Below are 23,594 nucleotides of genomic sequence, written 5' to 3'. Positions count from 1 at the left end.
GGAAATAAGTGTAACTCTTTCATGGACCAGTTTTGTTTGACCTAGTCTATGAAAGAAAGTCTCAGTATAAAAAGGAGACAGAAAAGGAGGAAAACTTTGTAAAACCGCCTCTTAGGCACCTGTGACTTCCTGTGCAGAAAAGTTACACCAGTTTACATCAATCCAATTATACTCATGTTTTTTCTTATGTAGGCACAGCATAGAGATTCTGCTTCAAGTGAAACCTGAATTTCAGCTGAAGCAAAAAAAGCACCTGCACCCTGTTTCCATCTCCTGCCAGACAAAAATGTTTAACAGATTTGACAAGAACTCACAAAGTCAAGAAAAAAAAAATGGTATGTTCCTATTTTCTTTAAAAATAAGACATTACATTTTTAAAATTTCCTTCTTCATGACACTGTTAACTTTAAAAAGAATTACTTCTAATTTTCTGGGAGAAAATAGAACTTAGTTTGATGTTTGAAAGTTATGTGTGAAGTCCCAAATGAGTGGAGATGGCTTCTTTAAATACCCATGGAAATGCTGAGCCTTGATTCCCTCCATCAAGGGGGAAAAACAGGGGTGGCAGGAGAAGCTTTGGTGGCTGGCCTGCCACTGGTCCTCCAGTAAATTTGATTGCTCATTTATATTGTTTGATTATGGGTGTGGCCTTGGAGAAGCCTTTAAGACCAGATGTGACTCACCAAGCTTCAGAGAGCCAGGCTTTTGAAGCATCTGGAACTTGAGAGGGAAGATGTGCGTTAATGTATTGAAAAATAATTCAGTGGGTGAAGGTATGGGTGTTAAAGTCTTTGAAATGGGTCTTAATGTCTCTACTAACTTTGGACAGTAGGTTTGTTGCAGATCCCAGACAGCTTGGCTCCTGGAACAGTCAAGTGGGTCTGCACAAGCTTGAGTTTCTGAACTTTGGGGTAAAATGGCAGATTCAAGGGGGGAATATGTGGTAGGCGTTTTGGGAAGGCTGTACCTTCCTAGTACCTCAGCCAACGAGGAAAGGAAGAGGGCAACGTGCAGCCGGGAGTCTAGGATAAAAGGAGGCTGTGCTTTTCAAAACTTCGAGAAGAAAAACTTCGGGGATGCGTGTATGTGCCAGTAGACTCTCCCCTTTTATTTGAATAAAGTTGCAAGATTCCTTTGCCTCTTTCATGATTGCTGGCTTTTCAAAACGTGATTTTCCGTACAAGCTGGAAACGTGCTTTTTTAGTTAAACAGATGACTGTGAAAACTTTGTACAGAACAGCATACTGACACCACGGGCTGAGCAGCACCTGTGTGCACACGGCTGTGGTTGTACGAAGGACAGAAGGATTGGTCACAGGTCAGTCCTGCGGTCTTATTTTGCACAGAGCAATCGCCGACAAAATGGCATTATTTTGTTCAATAACACTTCTATCAAGGACCAGAAGTCCCAATGACACTGATTGGCGCATAAACTCCAGCTGCCGGGGCTGTCTAGGCTCTAGTTTGTGGGCGCTGGAAGCCTCCGGCTCTTGCAGCGGTGGGAGTGCGCCGCAGCCCCCGAGGCCGCGCCCTCGGAGCCGCTCCTCAGGGAGTGCCCGGCTCGGCCTTCCCGGGGCGGGGGCGCCGCGGCTCCAGCCCCGCACGGAGGCGGCCGGGCGGGGCCGGGCGGGGCCTGGCCGGGCGGAGAGGCGCGGCGCGGAGTCCCGTTAGAAGCAGCGCGGAGCCCGTGCGGATCCCCACCGGCACAGGAGGAGCGACGGCCGTGCCCAGCCCGCCGGGAAGATGCCGAAAACGGTGGGTTGCCGCCAGTACGGGGCAGAACGGAGGTCCCGCCGCAGGGACCGGGCGGGCGCGGCCTGGGGGGGGCTCGGCTGCGTTCCCCTCCCGGCCGGAGGGAGCGGCGAGGGGCACGAAGGAGTCCCGGGGAGCTGAGCCTTCCTCCTGCCCCTCCATCTTGCTCTCCCCCGCCCGAGGGGCCGGGTCGAGGCCGTTCCTGGACCGCGGGGTCTCGGCGCGGCGGGGCCGCCTCTCCGCCCTAAAATGTCCGGCGGAGCGCGGCGGCGCCGCCCGCGTGTGCGGCCGGACCGGGGGGGGGAGCGGGGCGAGGCTTCCGAGCCTGGTGGGAGCGGGCGGCTGCCATGGCCGCCTCGTGCGCTCCCCGACGAGGAGAAGTTGGGGTTTTCACAACTTGCGATTAGTCAGTTTGGGTTGCCAGGGAACCTTGTCCCAGCTTGACTCGAGGCATTTCTTGGCTAAAGAGATTTTAGTACTTTAGAAAGTCTAGTCAAGTCTGTACTTGACTCTCCTCGCAGCAGGAGTTCGGTGACTAATGAGGACCATGGGGTTTTTCCATTTAATTTCTCCTGGTTGGAGTAAAAGAACTGGTCTCGGCCTTTCATTGATAAAACAGGAAGGAGCAGGCTGGAAGTCTCTGGATGTTTCCGTGCTGGAGTGATCTGAAATGGCCTAGGAAAATCTTAGGTTTAAGCTAAGAGCCTGTGTTCTACATGAAGGAGAGGAAAAAAAAAATTCAAACAAAAACTCACCTCTATTCAAGTAGGTGAAATTAACTCCACCGTGATTTTCTTTTCTTTTAATAGATTAATTTTTTTACTTTAGATGTTGAATGCTGATTTGGTTGACAGCTACTTTCCCTGATGTCTTAAATGCCATCTCTGATAGAACGGATAGCTAGATGATGGTTATTATTATTTAAACGCCAGCATCCTAAAGGATGTCAAACTTCAGCCACTTCAAGGTTAAGACAGTGTTTTCTTAAGCTTTAGAAAGGCCTTCCATCAAATATTAGTGATGATTACTGAAGATTTACTTATTGAAACCACTAAAATACCTGCAACAAGTTCAGTAAGGTTAACAGAAATCTTAGGGGACTTCTGTGTAAAATGCGGTTGAGACCTTTTAGCCAGAGAGTTTACAATCCTGATGAGTGACTTTTTTTTAGTGTGGATTGGCCAATAAGTCCTGAACAAGACAGGATTATGGGGCGGGGTTCCCAACAGCAGGCTGAATGTGAAGGAAGGCTTCGAGGTGCTCACTGCAGCCTCTGCCGACACACCCTAGGCTGGATTCGCCTTCTCAGTCTGTTGCTTTCTGGTTTTGACAGAGCAGTTCTGGTTTTGACAGAGCAGTTCTGCTTTTGGAGCTTTTAAAACCCGAAGCAGATAGAGAAATGCAAGTGTTTTGGTGTAATGCTTTGTATTGCACACTGAAGATTCTACGGAAAGCGGTTCCAGTGTCTGTGCCTGTTGCAGTGCAGAGCTGCAGGCCTGCTGCTGTATCAGTCTTTGGTTTCCTGCCCCATCTGCTCTAGTTACAGACCCAACTGAAATAATATTTGAAACATTATTTCTTGATCTCTGGTTTGCAGGAACAGGATATGCTGGCATAACTGTGTAATCAGTTCTTCATGTGAAATAAACATGACTATTAGTGTGCTAGATTAAGATTTGTTAATAGCTGCTTAATTAACAAAACAGTAAAATGCAAGAGACTTTCCTCAATCAAGAAAAAAACTTAAGGTCAAATTTGGGTGAAACCTGTGCAGTTAGATGTAGGTTTATGTCGACTTCATCACAAAAATAAATCCATTGTGAAGAAGACAGATGGAGGAAATGTTCTGGGGAACAGTTCTGGCTGGGCAGGAAAAGCATTTGTGTCAAAACTACTTGGTTGGTAGCTCTTATCATTCATCTCATCAGGCTTACAGAAACATGCTGCTGCGTGGCTTAAGCAGCAAAACCTGTTGAGTTTTGAGTCTCTACACCTCAAGCTACGCTAAATGTTAGTGCATGTAGCTGGAGATTTCCATTTTGTTATGTGAGGTTTGCTATGAGTGACACTATGCTGTGTAGAACTATTAATAAGAATCCAAGATTAACTCTGGTAACCTTTGAACTAGTGCACATGATTTGCTGTTGTGACATGTAATGGGGGGGTTTGGTTGCTGGAGGCTTTGTAGGCTGTGTAGAAAGTCCACTGTGTGTTGGCCTGCTGATCCCACCATGTTCTCAACAGCAAACCTTCAATCTTTTATCTAGTGATACAACTCTGGTTTAAATATTTTGTGTTCTGGAAAGTTTGTGAAGTGTGAACAGTTAAAGCAGAGACCAAAAAGGGCATATAATTTCCCCCATGCTTTGTATTGCTGTGGGTGGAAGTAGTTGAGTGCTAAAAATGAGCCATTGTCAAACTCTGAAAAGTGTCTCCTCCAGTTGTGAGCAGTCTGTTTATTTGCCATGAGTAAACTCTGATCTCTCCCTGACTGATGGGTGCAAGGCTTCTCTTTTGGCATTCATTGACGATTTTGCCTATTTTGCTTATTCTGTGGCTTTGTGAATGGATAGGCCACTGGATGTGAAACAGGAGCATTCCTCACATGTGAGGTGTGCACTCAACAGTCCTGTCACTAGGACTTGGGCAGTTCTGTTTTAAGTAACACAGGCTTTACTCATTCTAGAGAAAGGGTTTTAACCAAAGCTAGTCTTGTGAATGCAGAAAGTTTCAGGAAGTAATAAGGGAAAAGGTACCAGTCCAAACTTTATTATATCTTAGTTTGAAGCTAAGTGTAGCAATAGTTATTAGGATACTTAGAGACCCTGTCTGTGGTTTGATTTGGTGGTCCTAATTCCCAGAAGGACTCAAAAGGTCCTAGAAGCTTTGTTTCAGTTTCTCTTTGGAACTTCAAGGTTCTGGTTGGAAGAAAAGTAACTGAGAGATTGAGGTGTATTATCAGGAGAGCCCTCTGGTTAATTAGTTTCTTGTGTGTAGCTACTTGCTACCAAATGCTGCCATGAGATGGGAACTGCTTCACTTGTTTGCTAACTGTTACACTTATTTGGGTAATAGTTTTTCTTCTTTTTCCTCCTGTGGAATTTGCTTGATGGCTTGAAGGGGGAAGGGATAGTGATGAAAACTGTGACTTTAATAGGTGGGCACTTCTGATCCTGTTGTGCTATCAAGGAACTCTAGAAGCATTCTAGATGCCTCCTGTCTTATGTCATGACTGACTCTTTGGTGCTCTCTCTTCATTTCCTCACTCAGTGTAACTTGGGAAGCTTGGGGACACTGATCCAAGTTTGACATGTGTGCTGACTTGTTAGGCAAGCTCAGTCCATTATATGTTTCTTCAAGTGCCATCAGCTGTATGACTTGCTGTAAAGAGCTGTGTTTGAATGCTCTCAAAGACCTCTCTTTACACAGAAGTGTTTCCCCTATTGGTGATTTTCGGATGACTTGTACTCCAGAAGCAACAATAGCTAAAACATGCTGCAGGTAAACTTCTGAAACTGGTAAGCAGTGAATTATCTGTAGCTTTATACCTACCATGGGGTTTTGCAAAACAGGAAAGGCCTTTACACCCTAGCTTGTATTGTATTCAACAGCTAGGTTCTGCAAGAATCGCAAGGTTTTACTTCATGTCAGATGAAGCAATTAAGCCTGACAGTGAGCAAAAAAACTTCTGTTTGGTACTTTTAGGCCTTCTATATTAAAGTTAAACAGGGATTTTAAAGTACACCACTGATGATAAACAAGCATTCACTTTGTTTTTACATACTGGTAAAATCTTCCTTTCTCTTCTTATGGCAAGCCCTGTGCCTGGCTGGACAAAACCCACTGGTGATAGTGGTTTTACACTGTTGTGAGCAAAATCTGTTCCAAGTGCCTGATCTGAATTGGTAGTCATGATCCAGTTTGTAAAACTTAAAGGTGATGGTGTTATGTCTAAGAGTGCTTATCAGACAAGAGGCTTTAGAAGATTAAATGTCTTAGTTGAGTCCTTTATTTAATTTTTGCCCTCTTGATTTGTTGCCCAAAGCAGCTAAGCAAGAAGCAGGTTGGTGAGGTGCACCCAAGAAAAAGGGCCCAAGGAGAGTTTTAGGTCTGCTTCTCCTGGTGTGAGAATCCTGTGTGGAACAGGGTGTCTCCCATCAGGGGTTCATCATCGCTTGATTCTTGCAAATATCCTGTCACCATAAGCATCACCAAAGCAGCATCTTTTTTAAACCCTCAGGGCGTTGCAGCCCTTTCCTTGGGGTGGTTCTAAGAACCATGTCTGATTAGTCATCCCTGGAGTTTAATTACAATTCTTGCTTTTCTCATGAGGATGGTTCATAAGGTATCTTAACATGGACTCCTTTATTTTGAAAGGAAATGGCATCTCTGCCTCTAGAGGAAACTTGTTTCATATATAGTGTCTAGTCTGAAGTGAAATTCTCCTCAAAAAGCTCACTAAGCCTCTAATAGATGCTTGATTGATAACTGAACTGAAACGGAAGGATTCCAATACCTTCTGCTTGTAACACTGGGTGTGCTGGGGACAGCACCCTGCTGGGGCTGCTGGCCTGGCCACGTCCCTGCTGATCAATGGCTACTCACAGAGAAGCCCCTCTTTCTCCACTGAGGTGGCTCTGGCTCTGCTCCAGGCTATGAAGGAAGCTGACTAAAAGCTTCCTCTGGCTGCGTCATCTCCTGGACTCTTTCCTGGCTCGGTGCAGCTCGAGCAACCTTATTTGGCTGACTTCATTTTATTTTTTTCCCCTTCTGTGCAGCAAGAGGGCCTCCCTGAATTTGCACAATAAAGCTGTTATCTGTGCTTAATCACTGTTCTCAGAACTACAATGGGGTTTGTTTGAAAAGAGCTCCAAGATTTCAACTCCTCGAATCTATGATTCCGTGTCCCGTTTCCCTTTTCTCTGTTTGCTAAGTGATTATAGCAGAAACTATCTCCTCTGCTGCTGTAGTCACACTGTTAGAAAAGAGGAAATCCCTACCCAGGAATAATCCAAGGCAATTAACTGATGTAAATTAAGAGCAATAGTAAGCAGCCAGCTAATTGCTTGCTTTTCCCTAGGAGTATTGGGGAACAGTAGGTATTTGCATAGTGCAGCCAATAATACTGAATTAGGAGTTTGTTTTTATCCCATCTGAAACTTCCAAACTAGGCTCAAGTCTCTAGGCTGATGGAAGGCTACTCTTTCAAGCACATCTTTGTAACATTCCTGTAGCTGTTTCTAGGTGAGGCATTCAAGTGTTTAGGAAGTTGTGGGTATAAACCTCACCCTTCTGAATCCAGTAGCTAATGCTGACTCTTAAGGTAATGTTTAAAGCAAATACTTGGTGGGGAGGTAGGAAGAGACAGTTACTGGAAGGATTGGTGGTTATAAGACCACAGGATCATCTACAACAGTTTGGGGGTTTAGAACATGAAATTGCAGAGGTTTGGACCTTATATTGACAAAAGACAATTATGGCTGCAGTAACTGTGGCTATCAATACGTAGGTGATGTAGTGCTGCTTCCTTCCTGTGCAGCTGTGAAAGGATATATTCACTTCTATGAGTGTGTGATCCTCCAGTGCAGCAGTGGGGCAGTCAGAAACTCCTCACCTTTGTATAGTAGCTTGTCGAACTTAGATGGGGAAAAAACACCCTTTGAAGATGTTTTTAAAAGCATGGCTCCTGCAGAATGCTTTTTCCTAATTGTTCCAATGTCTCTGAAGCTGCAGTAGTTGTTCTGAGGAACCTACTGAAAAATATGAACTGTGGATGAAAGAACACTGTTCAGTTCTCATTTTATTGCCAGGCTAAGGAATAGGAGCACTTGGCCATACTAGGCCTCTTTCCCTTTTGGCTGTTGCTGGTTGATGAATAGCTATGGACAAGGGCACAGGAGTGCTCCTAAAGGAGGAATGAATGAAAAAGCTCTGAATCTGATCCACTCTATAGTGTACATGTAATTAAAAAATATGTAATTAGGCAAGAATGAGGTGATGGACTAGAAGAAGGAAGAGACACTCATTTCTCTGCCAGCTGTGATTCTGAATAGAGTAAAATGAAAGCTCAGAAAAATTCAGAAAGAATACCTGAAGCAGTGAATCAAGTGCCATGGTACCCATGGTCCAGACTGAGCTGTATTCTTGCATTCTACTTCTCTGTCAGATTGTTTGTTTCCTAGAGGAAGGCTAGTCAGGAGACAGAATTCTACTGTCCCGGAGGGTGAATACTGTAAAAATTTGCTGTTTTTTGTTGTCTTTTCCTTGGTGGGGGCTGTGGGGCTGTTAAATCGATGCTGGAGCATTTTGCATGCAACATATTGGAGAAAATTATTCTGCTGTTGTATGCCTTCCTATGTTCTTGAGGTAGAATCATAGAATGAGTTTGGTTGGAAAGGACCTTTGAGTCCAGCAGTAAATTGATGATTTTCTGCATCCATGAACCAGTCTTGTCTGTCTGTATGTCACTGATTTCTACTATTCCCTTTGTAGGCCCTTATCAGAGCATTTTTTCCTCTCTTGATTGGGAATCTAGTTATGATGGTGAAGTGACTTAGTACAGGAAAAACCTCCCATTGCAATCTGATCAATCACTTAGTCACTGCATTTAATAAATGTATTTGGTTTTATATAACATAGGCTAATAAAGCATAGAATTCTAGGCTAACTATTGGAATTCTGTTTTTTTTTTCCTTGCCATAGCTTTTCAACTCTGCTGTAGGCTTGAAAAACTATGGCAAGGTAAAATTAAGCCCGGAATTCCATTGTGCTTGGTTGCAGTGCAAAAACTGAGCTGCCAGAGAAATTATTAGGATGAAGTGTCAGGATGCTTGATATCTTCCATCCCTCAGAGGTGTGGCTCTTCATTCATAATGTCTCTAAGAATATAAACATAGCATAGATTTTATTTTTTGCAATTCACTTTTCCAGAACAGTGTACTCAGAGGGCAAAAAATTATTCGGTTAATCAGTACACTAAATGTCTTTTCAGACATGGATAAGACACGTCTTTTCTGGAGGGACAAGAGGGTTTTGGTTATGTATATTCTTCTTGCTCTGTGAAAATCCATAACTTGATGTCTTCCTGACAATTGTAGTCTACAGGACTTGCAGAATGTCAGCAAGTAGTTCTGAAGGCACACTTTAAGAAATAAGGCAGTTCCACTGCTGACAAATTCAAGCAATATCAAGTTGCCCAGAAAAGGAGTGGTAATGCAAACCCCACACAAGAGTTAGTGGTCCAATACATCTTATATGAAAACAACCCTATTAGTCAGAAATGATAGAGAAGGAGGGATTTGTACATATGTATTAAAAGTAAGGATTTGCTTACAGATAGTTCAGTAGACACTTTAATGGAGATAACCTCATTGGACAGTCTGGTTTTGCTGTGTTTGATGCCCCCCCAGGGTGTGTTTTGCCCTCTAGTCTACAAGGGCACAGTGCTGGCTCCACTTGAGCCTGCTGCTGACCAGCACTCTCAGACCCCTTTCTGCAGGGCTGCTCTCCTGCCACTTCTCTCCCACTTTGGACTTGTGCCTGGTATTACTCTGCTCCACATACAGAATCTGGCATTAGTTATTTTTAAATTTTATGCCCAAGATCAATCATACGCTGAGTTATCTAGATGCAAGACCTTGTGTTCCTTGAGTAAATCAACAGCACACCCAGTGCTGGTATTGTCAGTACCTTTGATAATGGTGCATTCAACTTCTGCAATCCAAATAATCGATAAAAACACTGAGCCACACTGGCCCTGTTGTGGAGACCTGGGGAACATCACTGGTGACTGGTTGCCAGCCAGACACAGCCCCATTCCCTGCAGCCTTCTGAGCTCTGCTGCCACTGGTTCTTCATCCAGCACACTTTGAGCTTCCTTATCTTGCAAGTGAACAACTTGTCCAGAAGGATGCTGTGAGAGGCAGTATCAAAAGCTTTACTAAAATACTGAAAAACTACATCCACCACCTTTCCTTCATCCATTGAGTGGGTGACCTTATTGCAGTATAATTGGATACCAAATTAGTTATGGCTTTCCCTTCATGAGCCCATGTTGGCTGTGCCTGATGATTGCATTGTCTTTTAAATACTTTAAAGTCCTTTAAATGCCTTTCGGTAGCACCCAGTAACTTGGTTGATCTAATTACTCTCTGCCTGCTTTTTTTTTGAGAAAGCAGAATTGCCTGGAAAGATGGAAGGATTGAAAGAAACTTGCCTACATTGTATCTTACCATGCAGCTGAGACAATAGAATACTTGGTGTCTAAGTAATAAAAGCATACAATATTTGGGCATGTTTGGTTTAGTGTATATGGTTTGTGTGTGTTTTGTTTTGTTTTAAAATCAGTAAAGTTATCCTTTAGGGATGTCTCTAGATTATTACTCATTGTATTCATATGTTCCTCTAAGTTTTGACAGCAGTCATTAATGGAGACACTGCACAGCAGGCATAAGAAGGGTGTTGCTTCTCTAGTGTGTTGTTTGTTACTATTGTATGGTACATCCAAATGTTAAGAAATGTCTGTGGTCTGTGAGATGAGATTGAAATCTTAACATCAACAACTCTTTTTGCCAACATCTGTTTATTTCATTTGCTCCTATGTGTATCTCAATATTAAGGAACCATAAAACCACATTTGAAAAAGTGACTGATTAACTTCATTTGTTTTTTTGGATAGACAAGGAAAGCTTCAGCTGAGATGCATTGAATCTGTCCATATTCAGTGTTCTGTGGCTGCAGTTACCCTCCTACAGTGAAAAATCAGGATCTGAGCTTGCCTTAAGTTGAGAAACCTGGCTTCTTCTGTTACTGAAAATGTGCTGTTTAAGCAACTGGATTTTTGTTGCAGTATCTGTAGTTTTCACTAAGGCACACTCAACATGTCAGTTTTTTGCCTTGGTGAAATACTGGAAGCAGAGAGCAGTAAAATGATTATGTTCTATCACTTCACTATTCACAATCCCCTAGGCAACCAGAAGCTGCTGTATGAACTGTTGTGTATAACTTCTCATTTTGTGAGCTGCCTCAAAAACTGTAAGGTTACTGGTAATTTGAACAATGGAGTCAGAAAAGACTAGCATTGCTAAAAATGTCAGGAAGCTCCAAGTCCATTGTTGGGACTGTGGAAAGCTTGAAGAGTGTTATTATCAGTAAGCCAAGAAAACACTTTGATAACTGATGTCCAGCCTGTAGCTACATTGTGCTGATTTTGTTACAGAAGCTGGACTGTAACTTTTCTTTGCTGTAATACTGAGGTGACATGCTTTCTTTGTTGCTATACTAGTCCTTCACTTCAAAAACTATCAGGGAACCCCTCTTACCTGAAGTTGGTATTGAAAAATCCCAAGTATTGACTTAATTTTTTTTTTTTTGTTTGCTTAAAGAGCTAAACTGCACCTGAAATGGATAGTACTCTCACCCAGCCATGACAAACTGGGAAGCAGCAAGTTCCTGAAAATTAATTTTTGTAATGGCTTGCTGCTGCATGTGTCTTGGGCTTTGTGAAGTGTACTTACATCAATGTCTTCTGCACTGTATACCTGCCATACATGCATAAGTGCAAATCTCAAAAACCCCCAGTTCAATTTTTTTCTTTTTCTTTATCTTGCTCTGTGATTTGTTACGAACATCTCAAATTGAAGGGTGACTGCAAGAGGCAATGCAACATATTATGCTCAGTTTGAATTCCCTTTTGCCCACCCAGGAGTTTAGGGTAGAGATATTTTTTGAAAGGGGGTCCATGACAGCATTTTCAGCTGTAAGAATATATCAGTGTAGTAGCGTTGCCTTGAATCTACCAAAAAGAGCAAATAGAAGAGCTAAGTAAATTCCCAATCACTGAAAGATCAGACCAATCTGAACAGGACTTGCTTCAGCATCATGCACGGGAAATACAATCCTATCTTGGTGTTTGTTCTGGCAAATGCTAAACAATCAAGTAAAAATCTGACAGAAGGCTGTCCTGCTCCTTTGCTGCTTGAAGTTTGGACGGAGTTAATACATAAGCTTTGTTCCTTGCTCTGTACTTGATTCACCTCTCTGCAAAGTCTCTTCTGCCCCTAAGCATCAAATGTATCTTAGTCAGAAGTGACCAGCCACTTCTCCCATGGCTGAATTTTGAATGTCTTTAATATTGCAAAAATAAGCTTGGTGAGTGTCTCTTTCTTCTCTAGAGAACATCTTGGACCATGTGCTGCATTGCTCTGTCCTTTCAAGTTTTATCTTTTTACAAATAACTTTGTGCAAATGCTCTGCACTTGGAAAAGTTTGACATAGAGGACTTTCCCATTAAATGCTTTTACCATATTCTAATGACAGCTTTGATTTGCCAGTGTTTGGAAGGATTTGAAAATAATGGTGATCCAAGAGGATTCAGACAGTTTTGTAAACCAAGTGATTTGCTGGTCTGCCGTTCCCTTAGAGAAAGATGGATGATTAGATACATGAATGTGGATCTATCCATTTCCAGAACAAGCCTGAGCAGGAGAAGTTAGCTGCTCTTACTGCTCCCAGTGTTGTGGAGAAGTGCAGTTAGGGGTAAGATATCTGCATGCAGGAACATTGAAAGAGGCCCTGTCCTTGATCAAAGTTGAATTCATGTCTGCCAACCCTATGCTGCTGTACCTCAGCACGTAGAAAAACCTGAAAACATAAAGCAGCCCTACACAGCAGGCCTGGATAAGAGCTAAACTCTCAAGTTGACTTCTAAATGTTCTTTGCAGAAGGCTGGTTTTCAGGCTCCCTGCCTCTACCTAGTCTACTGAGTTCTACTGTTTTGTTTTTCAGGTTGTATCTCCATGTATGTTGACCTACTCAGGAGATGTACTCAACATCTGACTGTTTCCTTTCCTACTACCCAGTTGAGTTTCTCAGTTTTGACCTGCAGCTTTAGGAAGATCGCTGACAGTTTGGCTTATCTGCATGTTTGGCAGCATAAAAATGGACCATAACATCTGTCAAGGAGAATCAAGGATCTAGATACTGAAACTGCATTTCATGCAAGGAAATTACTCTTGCTGACTTGATACGGAAAGTCTGTTTATGTTAATAAGTCTTATTTGGCCACTGGCATTCCTGGGCATTCAGCAATGTCTTCATCAATGCATCTAAGTCTCAGGTGTTAGCTGAAGTTTATCAGGCTTTCTTTCTAAAATAGCCCCATTTAAAACAATGTATTTCAAGAAGTGTGTGAATGTGAACCCAAGAGTGTGGATTTAATTGTGGCCTTGAATGAACTAAATCAACTTGGTTGCTTGCTTGAGAGCTTTGATGGTTTGCTGCCACTGGAAAGTTTTGTTGTAAGTTCTGTCCTGAAGTTCAACAGAAAATGGGGTTAATGGCATGTATATATGTGGCTTGAAAAATTTCACCAAGGGGTTGTGTATCAGAGCTGCTGAAGAGAATAAAGCAGGTATGCCTGAGAGTGAGGAATAAGAGTGGTTCAATAGCTTTGTTCATCTTGCCCAGTTGTGCCCAAAAAGCCATCTTGCCCTTTCTCTTCTATGGCCTGTAACAGTGCCCCTGTATAAATGCAGTGAACAGGTCCGATGAAATTATTTTGCTCGAGAAAATAACAGAAGAGTTATTCCCACTCTGATTCATATTTTTGAATTACTGCTTGTGGTGCAGTTGTAGAGTATAGGAATGAACCCAGAGAAGTGACTGGGAGGGTGCAGGTTGTTCAGGATGGCTTCCCTCAGTGGTGTATACAGACACTGCATATGCTGGCACTGCTCTCCTCAGCTCCTGTGCAACTTCAGGAACCTTTTGGGACATGGGGTTCTGTGACATGGTGGTGTAGCTCCTCTCCTCTGTATTAGGAAAACTCAAATGTTTGAACTAGATGGAGCTTAAAATAATAAAGAATACTTCAGCAATCACAAACTGATCTTTTATAAACTGTACAGTCCCAACAGAACTGTTTTAAATCTAAGATAGGTTGGTGGTGAGGGAAGCAAAAATGGGTGGGGAAACTGAATATTAAAAAGAAGTGTAGAACTGAGCCATTTAGGGGAAATCCTGTGTTTTAGGGAACTGTGACCTAAATAGATATGAAAATGTAGCCAGTCTAAATGAGACCCTGTACTGAAAGGAAGTTGCAGGATTTGTCTACAGTGCTGGAAATGATAAAGCTGAAAATCACAGGATGATGAAACAGCTTTAGCTCATACTTGACTGTGCATGTAGTTAAATTTGGAGGGATGGCTCATAGTCTGGGCAGTTAGATCCCACAGTAAGACTGTGTTCTAGCTCCTAGAAGTCTGGCCATTGTTCAGAGGTTCAGTGAGGGCTGTGAGCTGGCCAAGAACTTGATGTGCCACACCCAGGCCATGCTCTGGGTGTCTAGAACAGGCAGCCCTGTGTTCAGCTCCCTTCTCTGTAACAGAGCTAAACTGCTAGGAGTCTTTTAGTTGAAGGACAGAGAGAAGCATGTGAAACAGATAAGCTTGATCTGACTTTTTATCTAAACGTGGGTCCTTTAGAAGGAAGAGCTTGGCCACAGCAGCTATCTTCCTGCTTTCTTCCCTGTGGAAAGTGTTTATAGTGATTAGCAGAGTGTTGGAGTGTAGCAATTTTATTTGCCCTCAATTCCAAGTTACCTCTGAAGCAATTCTTAACTGCAGGTGAATTTAGAGACCTTCACACAGGGACTGAGTATTTAGTCTATTAGCTCATGAACCTCAAGTACTTACTGTACACGTGATGCCTCAATGCAGGTCGCACTTGTCCTGTTAGCATCCTGTCTTGGTCTTGTTTTGAGATCCTTCCAGCAAAGTAGGTGCTTGTGCTTTTGGCAGACATTCACTGTATGTTATGTTTGGAAAGCTCATTGGCTTTTTGGGAACATGTCTCAGCTCCTAGTCTTGACTGATCAGCCCCTCGAACTGGGTCTTTGCAACCACTAAATGGTTCTGGGAAATATCCTGCCCTTGGCTTGAGGATGGAAGTGGAAGAGCTGGACTAAGGGCAGGTTGGAGAAGGGGAAAAGTTGCCTTCTAAAGAGCCTTTTCAGAAAATCTGAGGTGCCTCTGATGGTGGTAGGGAATACAGGGACTGTTTTGCTGTACTGCAGTCACATCATAACACCTTTGTACGGTGTACAACATAGTGGGGGTGGCACAAAACTCATTTGTAACCTGTGAGTAGGATCGCCTGGAAGGAGCACACAATAGTGTGAGGAATGTCACCCATGCCACTGCTGGCATTCAAACATGCCCACTGCCTGCTAACTGCCCTTAGGTTGAAGGGCTTTAGCAAGGGGTATGGTTAAGCTCTGATATGTAAAGTACAGCTGCCACCCCTATTGTTAGTGCAAAGAGACCATAGTAGGTGTGTGTGTATTTCTCCAGAGAACAGCTCTTCTAACAGGCACCAAAAAAATGTGTTTGCAAAACAAGCAACCTTCTCAAAATAAAACTTAAATCTGCACAGATTGTAAAATTGCAATTGCACATTGCTAGATTTTGCTTAAAATTTTATCTCCCAATCCAAATGTTGCAGAAAAGGGGTTGGGGATTTTCCCCATGGTATTATAATTTCCTTCTGAGTTTTGACAAGTAAAGGATGTTCTCTCTAAGCAGCTCAAACAACAGGTACAAAAATAGTTATTCCAAGGGCTTCTTCAAACTGACTCTAAAGAAACAGAAAATGGCAATGTTAATTACTTGGAACAGCTACAGGAAAGAAAAGGGAGGTGCATGAAGAATCTATTTATGGAAAAGGAAATGGCAAAAATAGAGGAATTGATCCATTGCACAAGGTTAGAAGTAAGGAGTGTAATAAGTGGAATACAAGTATCTGGTATTTACTGTAAATGTGGAGATCCACCCATGGCTGCTTCTACTGGCTTAGGATACTCATCTTGCTACTCCTTTCCTGTAAGTGAAACTTGTTTGCCCTCTGGAGAGGATGGCAGGCTGTATCCAGGGTATTCAAACACCATTGCTGGGAGGTGACTGTTTGAAAAGTAAGGAATTACATTTAAGTAGCTTTAACCTGGAAGCATCATAATTATTTTGGAAGCCATGCTGTGTGGGTGGTAGGGGAATTTTAATAATAGCTTTGAGTTAGTAACTTTGTAGTAGTCTTTGTAAAGTAAAACCTTCATTTCTGAAAAAGTTGCCTGCCCAAACCAGGTCACTGATGCAATTGGGTAAATGATACCTCCAGAGTTCTAAAGTGTGGAGTTCTCTAGCCCTGTGGAGCCAGCACTGGCACAATCCTGGCTTTGAGTGCTTGTGCAGTGAACTTATGAGTGTGTGCTTGCTAATGGAAGAAGGTGTCTTCAGACCAGTGAAACATTAATCATAAGAAAGCTGCAGAGCTGGGGCAGGATGAGAGTGAAGGCATCTGAAGAAAGTCAACTGCAAACAACAGACCCTTTGTATGAGGTGTAGGCTTTTTTTTAAGTTTTTTTGTGAGAGCTCTGTGAATGTGATTTGAAGGAGACCTCATTTCTTAGAGAAATTGTCCTTGAGGCTAATAAATCTGATTCTGCACCATTTGAGAGAAAAAAAAAGGAATCTAGTTTATATAAGGGTGTCTGAATTAGACTCCCTGACTTGATATGAATGACTGATCTCCATAATGATAAACTTGTCCTGCAAGGATGATCCCCTCCAGCTCCACTTAGTGATCCTCTGCTCAGGCTTTGCTGAGTACCAGGTATCAATCATGTACAAAGGAGGACTTAAACAGGAAGGTAGCTGTGGCTTCTCACACTTGGTCATGAGAGCCAGATAAGAAACAAAATACTGCTGAGTTTCTGTTATCTTGTAGGCATTGCCTTTTCAACAGCAGCAACTGCATTCAACAGTTTTATTTTAAAATTATTATTATTTTCAAATTTTAATCTTATAATTATATTATATAAAATATATACTATGTCAATAGAAAATATTAATAATTTATTGGTATTTGAGATCAATTAAATAATTATAATTGAAATTAATATATTGCTAATTAATTAATGAAATTATTAAAGATAAATTTATTATTTTTTAAATGGGAACATTCCTGATTGTTACTTGCTGTATGGAAGAATTCTTCTCCTTCTCATCACTGTGAGATAAGCCGTACAAATTAATACAGGAATTTTGAGATTAACAGTCAAATACACAAGGACTCTGATGCTACAATATGACAAGGTTTATATTAGAATAAATCACTTGGTTTCCTTTTTTGAAACAGACTGCTTTAGCATTATATATTGTAGCAGATTTTTAGTTACAGACACACATACAGAGAGAAAATATTCTGAGTTTGAAGGTACCCACAAAGATCATCAAGTCTAACTCTCAAGTGTATGATGTGTATGGGAATTGAATCTGCAACCCTGGATGTTATTAGCACCATGCTCTAACCAACTGAGCTAATCTCATTAATCACCTCAGTCAGTTTCTTGTCTTTACCCTTTTTTAAGAATAGGGTTAGTGTTCCAACCACTGGATGTAATGACTGCTGTAAACCTTGTCAGAAACCTCTTACAGAAATGCAGTTGGAATGGGCACAGAATTGGCTTATTTTTAACCCCTTTGTTAAGTAAAGGAGAAATATTCTGCTCTTCTAAGCTCCACATAGGAAAACTTATCTTTTTTTATGGCTGATGTGATGTAATTATGTTTTCCCCCTACCCAGTATTTGTAAATTGGTGCTGTGAAGGTGAGTTTTGCTGGAAGCTATTGGCAAGCACGGGCACCATCCCCTGGTGTCTCTGCTGCAGTGAGGTATTAAATGCCACAAATGACATAGAGCAAGTCTGCCCAGACACTGCTGCTTCCACCCTTTCTTAGGTACTGGTGCCTCCAGCCTTTCTCCATCCAGATTTTGCAAGCAAACTTCTCAAAGCTGTGAACTTTCTTGGTCTTGCAGGCTGGTGCTCTGGCTGGCTTCCTCTTCCTGTCCTCAGCAGTGTGGCTCCTGAAGCTGTGTGGGTGCTGTGGTTTGTTGCCCACATGAGCCATCTTGTCTTGCTGGGGACACAGAGCAGTTGCTGGTGGTGGGGAAACTGCTCTGGTGTGCCTGTGCTCAGATGTGGCTCCACTGCAGCTTCTGAATCCAAGCTGGCTTGCTGCCCTGCTCCTTCACAAGGGAGGAATAAGCCCATATGAGCACAAATTTAGTTAGATTTAGCCTGAATTCTTCCTCAGCCTGGCTTGCTGCTGCTCACAAGAGAGATTTGTGAAGCTGGGTAGTAGCAGCTGCCCCTTTACTGCTCTCTGTCTTCAGGCTCCATGCCAAAGTCATTAGGGATGCTTTAAAAGGTACATTCCTGCTACAGGTTATGCTTAGGTACCAAAAGAAAGCCACATACTCTGTAGGGTGTTAGTACTTCTTCTGGCTCACTGGTACTGGAAGTACCATGGCAGACTTTCTCCTGGGTGGTAGCTTTATTCAAATAGTGGGGTGGGATGGGGATGCCTCTGTGTACTTACTGCATGGCATGTTCTCCAGTCAGTGTCCCAGCAGTGCAGGATGGGGCTGGTGGAGAGAGCAGGGAAGCTCCCAGGAACTGCTGGGAGGGTTAACCTCTCTCTTCTGTCTGCAGTGTAGTGCCTAGGGTGTCCCTGCTGCTGTTCTGTTCCCTGATGAGCTTAGGGGTATGAAAAGGCCCTTTAAGACTGCTGGAAGGGGGCTTGGTTAATTAAGTGTAATCCCTTGAGAAATTGCAAGCACTTTCACATGACCCGATCCCAGCCTCACCCTGACACAGAGGACCCAGGGCTGTTTCGGCTGGCACTCGGAAGGAGCCAGATGTCTGTGAGTATGGCTGGTGCTGAGGCGTGAGACATCACCTCTGATTCCCCTCCAAAGCAATGCAAAGCTTTGTGTCCTTGCAGTTGGGCCCGTGTTGGCTGACCAGTGTGGTGGGAAGGGAAGTGCAGCACTGCAGAGCACTCCTACCACAGAATCTGCTTGCATATTCCGAGGAACAGGGGGACACTTCTTGTTAAACTTACCATATTGGTGCTAATCTTGCTAAAAGCCAAAACTGGGCAGCTTTTTAGATTATTAAGGTGCTTTATGAGATCTTAGTTCGTGCAGCTCCAGCTGGATTTGATATGCTTCCCAGGTCAGACCTGTTGGAATTGGTGCATGGTATTGGTCTAGTATTTTTATGTGGAGTAACTGCTGGCTAAACTGGTGTCTTTCAGAGGAGAGGTTATAAAGGTTGGTCTGGAATTTTTTGTAATTGAGGTTGCTTCTGTTCTGTACCAGTCAAATTTGCAATAAAGTATAAGTTTTCCCTATGTTACTTTCTCCAGAAATAGTCAACTTGAACCTGGGAAGCAGAGAATATCTGAAGCTTGAAGCCTCTAGCCCAGCAGGGTATAACATCTTCCTTGCATACAGGAAATGCAGGGAGGAAAGAAGCTTTAGCTCAGGGTCAGGGTTTTGTAGAGGTCGATACTCTGTTGTGCTGACTCCACTTATTGTTCTGACATGAATTTCCTAGTACTCTATTCCTGTCTCAACTTATGACAAACAGACTTGTCTTTTCTACCTCTCGTGCTGCTCAATGCACTGGGACATTAGCACAAGCAATGCATCCGTTACTGAGCGTGACAGCATCAGTCTTTCCTGTTTGTCCTGCTATATGCAGCTACACGTTTTCATCTCAGGAAGTTGTTATAGCACACTATTAGGAGGACTTATTGAAGACCTGAAAGATACCTGACAATTGCTGCTGCTAGTAAAATTTATTTGGAACCACAGTGGGGCAGAAAGTGAGACTTGGAGGTATACCGGCAATATTAAAATACCTGAAAAGATGCTGCCACTGTCTATTAAGTGTGCCTCTTGTAGACTGCTGAACACCATGGGAGGAGGGGGGTAGTAGTGGCATGTGCCTTTGGAAAGCTTCTGCAGGTCAAAGAGAGCTTTCTTTGGCTGCAGCTGCTCTGGGGCTGGAAGAGTATTTCTTTCATGCAAGAGGTTCTGTCTGTGCAGTAGGTATCACACTTGACAATACTGTCCTTGGAAGCAGGAAACTCTTCAATTTGCTCTGGCAATGGTGAGCTTTAACAGTGCTTAGACTGGTGGAACTATGGTAATTCCCCAAATAGAGAAGAGGAAGAGTTGCTAGTTTTCTATCTCTTTCCTGTAGCTGTTATGAAAGGAATCAGTTGAATATGGGCACTTTTTTTGGCATATTTTTAAAAATTTGATGAGTATAAATTTGCCAGCTGCAATGTAATAGTTGAATGTTTTTGAAGATTTTTGATAAATCTGTGGATGAAATCCCATAAGCCTTCTTAAAACACTTCCTGATTGTTGAAAGTTTGATAGATGTTTATTAACAGAATATTTGGAATAGGAGAGTTGTATACTTGGGGATGAGTGCTGCCACCAGACCTTGTAATTGAATCACTGGTACAATGTCTTTCTCTTGAACATCTCTCAGCAGTGTGTACCTTACCTGTCTGGACTGACAGAGCTAAATTTGCATATGCTCCACAGTCCAAGTCAGATACCTTATTGACTTTTGTTTTCTGTTTGCAAGCCAAATTATAAGTATGCCAAGGCTTATGCCAGCCCTCAAACCTAGAAAAACCTTTAGATGGTTTAGAAATATAAAATCTAATAGCTTAATGCTGATGAATCTTGGGGGTTTTCTTAGAATAAGCACTAGTAGTAAAGTAGATAGATAAGTGGTTTAAAAGTGCTTTGGCAGGGTAACTGTCAAGGAACAAAGCAAATAAGTCTAAACTATGATGGGACTGCACAGTGTTGGCTTTTTGCTATAGCATTTTTATTCCTATGTGTAACATTTGTGTTGGCCAGTTCTCAGCTATGAAGACCTTAGCAAAGTGGTTTTACTTAAAGTGAGACTTTAAATGAATGAGGAAGAAGAAGGCAAACATGCAGTGCCTGGCACGTACTTGTTTGGTAGAGATTATAGCAGTCTGTAGATCTCTTCTTGCAGCTTGTTTGATCAGCACGTTAAGATCAGTGCCTCCCACCACCTGAAATGGTAGAAACCTCCCTTTGAGCCAGTTGTTGTGAAAAGGAAAAACAAAACCACCCTGGCTTGGTAGTGTATGGGAAAAAAATGTCTTTGTGTCTTGTTTTCACACCAATGAGCCTTGAGAAAGCTCAATTTTTATAGCAAACTAACTTCTCAGCCGAGTATTAAATTACCACTGATGGTTCAAACTAACAAATGGTTAAAATGTCACTGGCACAGGCCAGGATGTGCTCTCTCCCCAGCTAGTTCTGCTGACAGTTCACAGCAGTGTGCTGTTGAATGTGTTAAAACCCTGTTCAGCTTGGGGAAGCTGCACTACCGGGGTGTGGTTCTCCAAAGCACAAGCCTGTTTCCTGTGCTATCTCAGCTTGTGCTCCCTTAGATCAGGCTGAAGTTGCAAGTGCAGACCCATTCAAGACTGCTGCTCCTAAACTTTAGGTTGCTACTCATCTTGAGCATAGGGGGCTTGTGGGGGGAGAATGTGTAAGCCTTCCTATTGAATGTACTAATTGAAGGATAACATTGGGTCAGATACCTTAAGGGCATTTAAGTGACTGACAGCGAAGGAATTTTGCTGGTTCCAGCATGGGACCTTATTTTACTGTGCTAACAAAGATATGAGTCTTAAGAAGTGTTCTGCATGAATTATGGGGTTACTGAAGCAGTTTTATTTTAAATGTTAAGGTGCGATTCGTTCTAAATAGCTCTAAGAGTTATTTAGGCTCAGGTGGCAGAGGTGCCACAGATGTTTCAGTTCTATTTTCTGGTGCTCAGATATTTGGCCCTTAATCACCTCTGCACATGATATCAGATAAGAATAGCTACTGTGCTTTGTCCATAAACAGTGGAGCAAAGACTATTTTCTTTCATGGTAGTTGATACATTAATGCTTTAGGTGAAGAAATACTTCAAAGCTAAAAAAATGTAAGGTGTGACTTAATGGCTCATTTAAGGTAAAATAATATATTGCATTCTTATACCTGAATGTAGCTTATGGACAGCTTTGCTCTCACTGGTGGCTGTGCTGGGCAAATCAGGCTTACAAGCCAGCACTCTTTCTGCTAGAAAAATCTGTTGCCAAGTGTAAGTCGCAAAGCTGTTTTGAGGAGCATTCAGCCCTTCTAGGAAGTGGCCAGATTCTTTTTTCACTTTCAACAAAGCACCATGAAATTAGCCCATTGTCAAAGTGTAATATTCAAAGAGAAGAATTTTTGGGAAGGTGTACACTAAGAACTTAGGGCATCTGCATGCTGTTGAAAGCTGCTAAAAAAAAAAAATCTTAGTCCTTATGAGTTTAGGCCATTTGTGCTTTCCTTGCTGCTTCTGTGGGGATGGTTTTGCCTTAGTTTGACATTGTGTCAGAAGGTTTATACAGCTTCAAAACCAACTTATTCCTGATATATTTGTTCATTTCATCTTTGTTCAAGTAATGTCTAAGTAGCATTCCTTTTGCATGAAACAGCTAGAACTTCAGCTTATGTGTACTTCAGCTTAGCTGTGCTAAGCCTGTCTTTTAACCTTACAGGATTTTTAGCTTAACTTGAAACAAGAAGACCTTTGGGTTTATCTTGAGGATCTCAAGTATAAAACAGTGGTGTGCCTAATCTGAAGCAAACTTTCTGGGGAACCTCAAGCAGTATTTGTTATAGTTAGTGGTCTCTTTTTGGCACTTACTTGACTGAAGTAGCAGAACATTTCTTGCTTACTATAAGGGAAAACATCCCCCCCACCCACCCACCTGTTTCTCGTTCTTTTGCAGTCCTGTTTCTTAGTAAACAAGGTGTGAAATCTGTACATATTTTTGGTAGAAATATAGGAATCATAACTGTCTGTGATCATATTGGTATTATGCAGTTCTTTGAATATTTCTCTGCTTACTCTTGCTTTTTTGGTCTTCTGTGTCATGCAGTTAGCTTATAGTCCAAATATGACTTTGACTTGTTCTTAAAGCTGTTTATAGTGAAATTCCCTCCACCCCTCACCACTGGAAGCCTGGTGAAGTGTGTTAATAGGATTGATTGTACTGAAGAGCAAATAAATTAGGATTTATTGTTCTGAGGTAAATGTCTGTTGGCAAGCGAGAGCTGTTAATGCAAGGCCTGTGTGCTGGGGTTTGGTGCATGGTGAGTGTCCCATCTGTACAATTTCAAGCCTTGAATCTTTGCTTTGATGGAAAAACATTTTAAATAAAGCTGTTTTAATATGTACAGCTTGTGTTGAAAAATTGTGAAATATCTTTATCTTTTACAGTTGATAGACATGCAAATAGAATTGGATTCTCAGGCAGCTTGGGGTACTAGCAGACCTCACTTTCCCTGGCCTAAAGTTAAGGCATCTGCTTTTAGGCCAGGACTGTTTCTGTCTAGTCCCAAGCATATAAATCATGGTTCCCAGTAATTATCAGGAGTTTTGAATGGAATCAGCAGTGTTTTACTCTAGCACTTGAGGTGAAATGCTTCTGCTGTTTAACCTAGTTTAAGAGCAGTGCAAGGTATGTGTAGGTCTTCCTGCTGATGTGGGATGAAGCTGTGAATACCCTTGCTGCAGTTTCTTGCCACCTTCGTGCCGCAAGTGAAAGTGTGATGGTGGGACATTCCTGTCAAAATAATGGATCTTGCATCTAAGGCTAGTGTATCTGGTGTATGTGTGTGTGTGTGTGTATATATATGTATATATATGTGAAATCTTGATTGCAATTTTAAATAACATCTAAACAATTTCTGCAGTTTTTAGAAGTCTTTCATCTTCCTGAAAGAATTGGAAAGCAGTATTGGCAGCTCTACTGCTGTGGAAAGCATTCTCATGTTCAGCATGCAGCCTTTTTGTCTTAGCCTATGAGGGCATCCTTGCATCCTGTCTGCTTCATACTCACAGC

The 23,594-nt window shown here is 42.3% G+C and overlaps 1 protein-coding gene across 1 annotated transcript in view; it reads left to right on the top strand.

The window, feature by feature from the left end:
• Positions 1-1,635: 1,635 nt before the first annotated feature.
• Positions 1,636-23,594, top strand: part of MSN (moesin) — a 38,367-nt gene continuing 16,408 nt past the window's right edge. Inside the window, exon 1 of the mRNA XM_062502696.1 lies at positions 1,636-1,755. Within this exon, the coding sequence (XP_062358680.1) occupies positions 1,744-1,755 (12 nt within the window). The 5' untranslated portion in view covers positions 1,636-1,743. The remainder of the gene's footprint in view (positions 1,756-23,594) is intronic.

Source organism: Cinclus cinclus, chromosome 15 (assembly GCF_963662255.1).
Source record: "Cinclus cinclus chromosome 15, bCinCin1.1, whole genome shotgun sequence".
In the NCBI taxonomy this organism is placed as follows: domain Eukaryota; kingdom Metazoa; phylum Chordata; class Aves; order Passeriformes; family Cinclidae; genus Cinclus; species Cinclus cinclus.
This window is presented reverse-complemented; position numbering and strand designations above follow the sequence as displayed.